Source organism: Diadema antillarum, unplaced genomic scaffold (assembly GCF_040938485.1).
Source record: "Diadema antillarum isolate AM-2024a unplaced genomic scaffold, OU_Dant_1.0 scf00000029, whole genome shotgun sequence".
Classification (NCBI taxonomy): domain Eukaryota; kingdom Metazoa; phylum Echinodermata; class Echinoidea; order Diadematoida; family Diadematidae; genus Diadema; species Diadema antillarum.
The window spans coordinates 4,614,300-4,623,266 of record NW_027270918.1 but is presented as its reverse complement, the minus strand read 5'-3'; the positions used below and the strand labels follow the sequence as shown (position 1 = coordinate 4,623,266).

At 37.9% G+C, this 8,967-nt stretch overlaps 1 protein-coding gene across 1 annotated transcript; it reads left to right on the top strand.

Annotated features, from left to right (window-relative positions):
• Positions 1-1,107: 1,107 nt before the first annotated feature.
• LOC139738390 (putative glutathione-specific gamma-glutamylcyclotransferase 2) lies at positions 1,108-4,629 on the top strand. The gene is made up of 3 exons (XM_071649028.1): positions 1,108-1,444; positions 2,633-2,668; positions 3,923-4,629. Exons 1-3 carry the CDS (start codon positions 1,310-1,312, stop codon positions 4,328-4,330), a joined length of 579 nt encoding a protein of 192 aa, XP_071505129.1. The 5' UTR covers positions 1,108-1,309; the 3' UTR covers positions 4,331-4,629.
• Positions 4,630-8,967: the final 4,338 nt, after the last annotated feature.

The following is an 8,967-nucleotide window of genomic DNA, read 5'->3' as shown; positions in this document are numbered from 1 at the left end:
TATATATATATATATATATATATATATATATATATTATATATATATATATATGTATTCCATTCACATGTGTTGGTCAGCCCAGAAGAAATTCACCGAAGCGGCACCCCGTGAGCGGCACCTTTAGCAAAAGGTATAGGGCGGGAGAGTTCTTGGTGACTCGAGGGATGCCCGCGGAGAGATGCTCTCTTCCTCCTCGGTGGAATGCACGTGTCATACCCCCCCAGCAACCCCACTGCTCTGCTCACTGCATGCACGCACAGCACACTCTTTCGAAATCTTGCTGCATCATCGTATCACCTACACCCACTGGGGTTGGCGGGGGTGAACATACTAGTAATCACTACAGGGCTACGTATGTCTCATACAACTCCTGAGATTGGATATGATGTAGGACTACATGGAGTTGGATTATCTTGAATGTACAATGTACAATGCATGTGGTGCGCGTTTACGGAGCACAATGTCAGCGTGTGTACTGTACATTAATTAAGGTATCTCGATCTCCGCTTCGATCGTGACCAAGGACTTTTCTAGTTGTTAACCGCGATTTTTTTTTTTTTTGTATACCATTCAACATTCTAAGGAGAGGCGCGGCCAATTGAATCTAAAGTGCATCGTCGGTCATAAATAGAAACTCAAATTTCATGAACAGCTGCACCGCCGACCGACCGCGACCGGGCGGCGTGTTTTTTTTAGACGGCACAGATTGGGGAAACTAAAAATCTATCGGGGACCCTATCCCTAAACCTAACCCTAATTCTAATCCTAACCCTAACCATCAAACCCTAACCCTAACCCTAACCCTAACCCTAACCCTAACCCTAACCCCAACCCTAACCCTAACCCTAACCATAACCAAAAACCCTAACCCAACATTTTTCCCATAGGTTTAACACGCGCCATGCCCCAATCTGTGCCGTCTTAAAAAAAAACGCGACCGGGCGATGTGTGGGTGGCTATCGGCCCAGCTGAGGACTGGACGCCGGTATCGACAGCTTTGCTACTGCACTGCCTGGACTGGGGATGTATCAGTGGTATAGTGTCTACTGAATGTTCCGATCTCTTTGGTTCCAACAGATAGGCGATGTGATTACTACTAGTACATGTCAGTTTGGAGTGTCGTCGTACAGTTTTTACGTCATAAATGTCTGCTGCAGATCGCTGAGTTTTGCCTGATGAACACGTCGCAAATCCTCGCGATTTTCTAAGCTATAATAAAATATAGACCTCTACGCAAAACCTAACTTGTCAGTGCTGAAGTGAAAGGTGCAATTCGTTCGAACCACAGTACTCAGTAGGCTAGACAGTATGTGGATTTTTGGCTATGGATCACTCACATGGAAGACAGACTTTCCTTTCACTAGGAAAGTTGTGGGATGTGTGACAGGTTATGCACGCAGGTTCTGGCAGGGAAGCATGGACCACCGTGGGGTTCCAGAAAAAGTACATATCAAAGTATTATCATATTCATGTTTTCATTACGGTATAGTTTAAATTGAAAAGCATATTAAATTACCATACAGAGACTCCAACCCTAAGCACCTTCTGATCAGGAGATTCTCCCGCCTGAAACTCCTAGCAATAAACGGGAGACTCCAACTTCACAAGCACAGAGTTCCTTGCGGTCTTGGGTTCTAATTAGATGCTCTCTATCTAAGGCTTATTTTTCAACATACAATGAAATTAAGTAAGAAATCATTTCAAGCGGGAGAATGGGAGATTCTGCAAAAAATGGGCTTTTGGCGGGAGATTTCCCGTCGAAAGCAGGAGAGTTGGAGTCTCTGACCATATGCTACTTTCATACATGTATGTGATGTACAATATTCCCTTTGTACCTAAGCTCGAGCTGTACAACTACAGTTTACATGAATGTGAATAATCAACATTAACAAAGTAACAATATGTCAGTTGCTCAATCATCAAGGGTCAGTATCGTGCTTTCTAGCCAGCACATAATTTATACATATTTGAACTGCTTCTTGTTTGCTTCATCAATTTTCGGGGAATCCAAGGCAGGGGTTTAGGAGCCAACGGCAGTAATGATCCAAAAATGTTGCTTTTTGGTCATACCGTTCCTGGTTTCAATAGCAACATGTCATTAACACATCTCAGTAACTTGGTCATGGAGCATGCTGTTAAGCAAAGACAAGCGTGGCATTGCACGGCGTTAATTCTTGTCCAGAAGTAGGTTAAATGATATGAGTTGCAGTGAATTAGTAGTATTACATCAATGGTTTTAAAAAGAAATCATAGATAGGCCCTACTGTAAAACGAGGAATGTTCGCATGCACTTTCTTGTCGCGAATTTTGCGAGCGCCAAGTTTCGCGAAATTAAAACGCACACGATAGTTCTTGTCTACACTATATGCATTTAATGCCAATTGCTGTTTGTGAAAATTTCATCCCGCAAAAAAAGGCTGTCGGCTCCAATTCGTGAAAAATTCATGCCGCGAATATAATAATATCCTGTTTTACCGTATGTTAAACCTGATAATGTTGACCAAGTGCCAAGCATTCTGTAATTGACTGTATGAATACATTTTCAACATCTTTCATATTAAAAAAAAAAAACATACAGAGCAATTAAAAATATGGGTATTACTATTATGAATATTTTATCTTCATTTGCAGCCTGGAAGAGTGGTTACTTTGGTGGAGAATCCAGAGGTAAGTTTAAACTGTGACTTTGAGAACTGTTTTTAAAGATCTCACTTCTCAGGAGCAAGTTATCCAGGAAGTAACCAAGTTCACAACTCTGCTGCTGCTTCTGATATTATAATTGCTCAGTGTCAATCATCCAAGGTCATATGCAGCCCTTTTGTGTAAAGTGTTTGCTATCAACTTCTTCTTTTTTTTGGAAAGACTTTGTACAGACATAGGGAATCTGTCACACTGCTAGAACCAAGGTTTACATTGATATTTCGCTCAAACCAGTCAGCCATGTTCAAGGATATTTGATTTGCTTTACTATATATATATATATATATAGTATACTGTCAACCTTGTTCAAATCAAACTCGCAAAAGTCGTCAAGAAATTGGCTAAGTGGAAGGAGAGCTAGTGTAAATACCCCAGTTGAATATAAATGTGTCAATTCTATTGTGCAGGTCGAAATTCATGTAAGTCAACGAATTTTCTGTGATACATTTAAAGATTCAACTGTGGTGAGGTTGACTGTCTAGGATTTTATTTTTTTTTTTTTTGGAGGGGGGGGGGGGGGGACATGTTTGTTTTTGTGAATGGGGAAAGTGATGTTCACAGGAACCCAAAGTTCAGCCATGGCAACAGTTATAGAACTACTGTGCAGTGTTGACAGCTATGTACAATCACATAGGCCTCTCTATGATCCATTCCTAGCTTTCTGTTGTGTTCATGGTAAAGACTTTACTTTTTTGAATGAATTGAAAGACTTTACTTCTTTTTTTGAGAATGGGGAAAGTAATGTTCACAGGCACCAAAAGTTCAGCCATGGCAACAGTTAAAGAACTAACTGTGCAGTGTTGACTGCAATGTACAATCACATAGGCCTGTCTATGATCCATTCCTAGCATTCTGTTGTGTTCATGGTAAAGACTTTCCTCTTTTTTTTTTTTGCTTTTTTTTTTTGATGGTCATATTGAACTTCACAATAAATTCTGTTACATTGGAATCCCCCCCCCCCACAAAGAATAAGACAAAAAAATCCAGGTTATTAGTGTTCTTTATGATAATGGTGTTTTGTGTTTTGGTAGTATTGCTGTTTATCTTCTGTTTTGTGTTGGGTGTTTTTTTTTTTTTACTATTTACACTTGTACATACACATAACTTGCATTGATTCATAATCCATATTTGATAGTCCACTTTGTTGAGGGAGAGATTCCATATCTGATGGTCAGTTGTGCTGAGATTCACATTTGTATGATCTTTTGTATCTCTTTACAGGAGAAAGTGTGGGGAATTGCTTACCACGTCGCAGAGAGTGACATAGCCTCTGTGAAAAAGTACCTGGACTACAGGGAGAAAAATGGGTACACCACCAAAGCACTGACCTTCTACCCCCTGCAGCTGGAGCAGCAGTCAGTCCAAGAACCATTTCAGGTCCTGGTCTACATCGCCACCCCTGGCAACCCAGCGTTCCTGGGACCAGCCCCTCTTGAGGAGATTGCCAATCAGATAGTCAGGTCAGAAGGTCCCAGCGGCAAGAACCGGGACTATGTACTTCACCTAGCCACCACGATGAGGGAGCTTGTGCCCAATTGTCATGACCCCCATTTGTTTGAACTTGAGACCATTGTGAAGAGACTAGCTCAAGTTGGCAACATTTCAAGCACAGAAACTACAAGAACTTGAAATTTTTGTTTACATTTGTTAAATCAGAAGTGCAGAATTGCTATTATGATATGTAGAACAAGGGTAGAAATAATAATCGATGGTGCTGAGCTTAAATGTCCATTACAGCATTTTCTTCAATTTGTGGGCCTTTCAATTATCGTCTGTTATTGACTTTGACGTCATGGGCCCTGCATACTTACGAGTACATTGTACAAATATTGTATGCATGGTTGATCTAAAATATGAGTGAATGCATGAAACAGTACTCCAAAGTCTAGTTTATGAAGAAATTATGACACATTCTGCTAAACTTTGTAAACTTTGCCCAAATATGTTCATTCAGCAAGACATCACACTGATGTGGTGGAAGTTTTTCAATAACAAAAAAAAAATCAGCAGCAGACAAAAAATATTTCCCTTCTCTGTTGAATGAAATGGAATGTACCCAAAATATATATGTTAAGATGTACAACACACTGTTGTAAGTACAGCTGTACTACAAGAAACTCAGCATAAGCTTCAACTTCGTCAATATAAGACTTCATAATCACCACAGGCTTAACTATAATATGTACCTTTAACATTTACTTTGACCTTATGCAGAAATACAAATTAACCTACTGACGACCCGAGTGTACTCGGGTAGGTGTCTATGGGAAATGCATGTTAAAGCAAAATTACATGTAGCTCATTCGCAAAGGATGAAGTGGATGTGACTGTTGCAAAGTTGACTGCAGTGTTGGATTCTTTCACCTCAGTATTGGTGTATCAAAGACAGGGTAAAAACGTTTATTTCAGGTAACTGTTCATGTGAAATACTGTACATGTTCAGCTGTATGTACCATACAGTATGTCAAAACTGAATTCCTCAGTCACTCATCTGATGTAAAATGTCTAGCCTCCCATCTAAGGCTGCTTGAATGGTACATGTGTAGTGTGTAGTCAAAGTCTGCAGCATATTTTGAGGCTGTACTTACAAAGTGAGTTGCTGTTATATGCAGGTATTTTGTAGGCATTCTTGAATGAAAACAACACTGTTGCTGATAATGACATCTGTTGACAGGCAAATAACATTAAATGCATGATATTAGCATATTTAATGAGAGAAAGGTATGGTAGTAAAATATGCTAATTGGGTGTTATTCTGAAGACCCTAGTAGTGGTGAAAGTAATGATAAGAACATTAGGAAATACTGTCTAGAAATTAACATCCACATGCATATTTCCAATACTAAGTGTATATTTTGGAAAAATAATGGAGAAAATTGAGAGATATTGCAAAAACTAGGATGCTTACTTGACATACCTTGCCATGTTTATCAAGAGTAATTCTGTGCCAGTGGTTAATATACTTAATGAGTTGCTGTCAGTGGTTATGATGTTGAGTGCTGGTGTACCTTTAGACCTCCAAAGTATGGCATTTGTTAGTAGAACCCAATCAGTTCTATTGGCCCTTGTCTTCCTAACCTCAAGGCTCCAACAGTATTCTACCAAGTGTTTGTAAAATACGCTGCACATTAGATGTTAAATTGATATCTGACATTTACATGTAGGTTGACTTGATTGCAATAGCTACACATATTTTCATTTGATTAAGTGTAATGCATGTTTGCCCCTTTTTTTTATTGCTTACATGCTTTCTTTCATTGAGCATTACAGCAATGAATTTACTAGCAATAATTGATGGCACATTGCACATTGAAGATAAGACTGTGTGTGCATTATTTAATCTAAAGAAAGTACACTGTAGAAATACTATATTAGAAGATGAAGGTATACATGTTTGACTTTGTGAGTTAAGATATAAACCATATGATATATGAATGTATTGTGTCTGCTGAGGTGAGAGAACAAATATATTGATAACTAATTTACCTTATACAATTTGCATGTAAAGTCATCTTGTATCATGGGTGTTACAATTGAATCAGGAAGGTGGTGGGAGAAAGAATATTACACACATTGTCAAACTCAAGTAAGATATTAAATATTATTTAGGCGATTCAGATGCAATCCTTGGTACAATGTATTTCTAAAATTTTGCAGTTTAAGATGACTCAAATATAGAAAACAATTACACATATACATTGTACTTGTTTAAAATGTCACACAATCCACACGGTATCAGTACATAGTGTGTCAATTTTATTTCTTGTGGTAGTATTCCATAGACAATGTTTTATCTGAAAATTCAGAATAATATCTCAAGAAAGAATTGATACTTGTTAAAATGCATACCGAACTCACCTTATATAATTACATGTATAGTGTCATTGAAGGACACTTCTGCACTGTTTTTTGCATGCACTAGCAGTGTCGAACAAAGGAAAATGGAACCAAAATATAAGTGAATCGAGAGATTTAGAAATATTGCTAACATATTATATGACAATCTTTTGAAATGTTACAAATATTTAGTGTTGATGCAGCCATTGCTGGATGAAAAGACTACAACATTTTGTAATGTCACATATGGAAAATGGCAAAGAAATTATAAAGGAAGTTAAACATACAGTATAATATATTCACATTTCTAGTATAATGAAAGATCACATGCCTTACCTCTTCTAGAAAAACAGGGGGAAATGCACCTGTAATATTACCCGTTCCGTAACATTTAAAGGACAATTTCACCTTCATAGGCATGTGGGTTGAGTGAATGCAGCAATATTAGTCGAACACATTATTGAGAGTTTGAGGAAAATCGGACTATCCGATCAAAAGTTATGAATTCTTGAAGTTTCAGCTCAGTCATGGCTGGGTGGAAAGACTACTCTAGCTTGTGATATCGCATGTGTACAACGATATAAAGAAGAATAAAAAAAATCAACATATTTTCACTTTTGTCGCATAACAAAAGAATACCGGACTGCTCTCTTTCAGAAGGCAGGGGAAATAATATTACCCTTAACAGGGTTCGAAATTGGTGATGGTCTGCTGGCCATTGGCCACCCGAAATCACGTCGGACTAGCTAAAAATCATAAAATTCTGAAGTTAATAGTCCGTCTGGCTAGCCAAAATATTGCTTCAGTGTCAGAATTGATTCTAAGTAGTCCGCCTGGCTAGTTTAAAAAAAAGTTAAGTGCGACCCCTGCTTAACGTACATCAGTAACAAGTTGAAGAAATGTGCACTTTATTCAAAAAGTGAAGTTTTGTGAAATTCTCTTTTTATTTTCCTTATATTGTTGTACGCATGTGATATCAGACACTGTAGTAGAGCAGAGACTGCGCAGATGCTCATAACTTTTGGACGGATTGTCCGATTTTCCCAAAGTTTTCACTGTGTTCTACTAATATTGTTGCATTCACTCAATCCACATATATATGAAGGTGAACTTGTCCTTTAATGTCAGTATGAAGTCAAAGAAACAAATGTGTACCTTTCATTAAAAATTTTGTGGAATATTCTTTATATTTTCTTCATACATTGTATCTTTTTCCATATGTGATGTCATGCGATTGCAGCACCAAAATTAAAAAATTCATAAGTGCTCAATGGATTGTCTGATTTTCCCCAAACTTTCACTGATGTGTTCAACTAATATTGCTATATTTACTCAATCCACATGTCTTGTGGACTCTTCTTTAAGTACAACAAACTCCTTGGGACATGAGAAATCCCATCTTGAAATTTTGTCATACACTGTACATTGTATCAGGGTTTAAGAACATTAATGTACAAAGAAACATTGACCCTTGGGGCAAGAAAATCAAGACTCTTGTTACATTCCTTATTCAGATAATCTCCTTGTATTTTCAGCAGATTGCAGTAGTAATATTAATACATGTATAATGGTATATTGTACATATATTGTACAAATGTAGTATGATGGGGGGTTGTGTACCCACACACTTAAGAAGTTGAGATTTAGATGAATTTTTCACATTGCCATTCTCAATAAAAATATTCCAATACACAATGATGAGGTTCTGAATATGATACTTAACAGTTCTTCCAAAGCAAAGCGAACAAAATCAATTTTTGTCGCAATTAGAGAACTTAACTGAAACCCTTGCAAATATATTCTGAACGTTGTAGCCAGCCTCCATGTATTGTCTGTGGGAATGGATTAACACTGAAGTTTGTTGTTTCTGACTTAAACACGCGCACAAGTTTCACATCGTGCGTATGATAGAATATTGCACGCTTCTTCTGGTTGACTTTTAATCATGAAACAAATCGCCAAATTCTGCTTTAGAGAAGTTACCTCAAAAATTGGTATGAAATATTTATTCAAAAGCCATTGTATTTTATGCTTATTTCATGGGATTTTATTGTCCCCACCGAACGAGTTCGAGCAGGGGACTATGAAACGGGCTCCGTACGTGTGTGTGTCTGTGCGTCCGTCCGTGCGTCCGTCCGTGTGTGATCAAAACGTTCAATTTGCTACTTCTCTGTCATTTATGAGCCAATTTTGATTCTGTTTGCTTTATATGATAGCACTACATGGGAGCTTTAAATCTTCTACACAGAATTTCAGTTGTGACCTTTGACCTTGACCTTTGACCTATATTGTACATTTTGCTACAAAATGCTACTCCTTCGCCATTTCTAACCCGATTTCGATTCTGTTTGCTTTATGTGATGGCACTAGGCGAGGGCTTCAAAACTTCTACACAGAATTTTGACCTTTGACTTCTTTGACCTTTGACC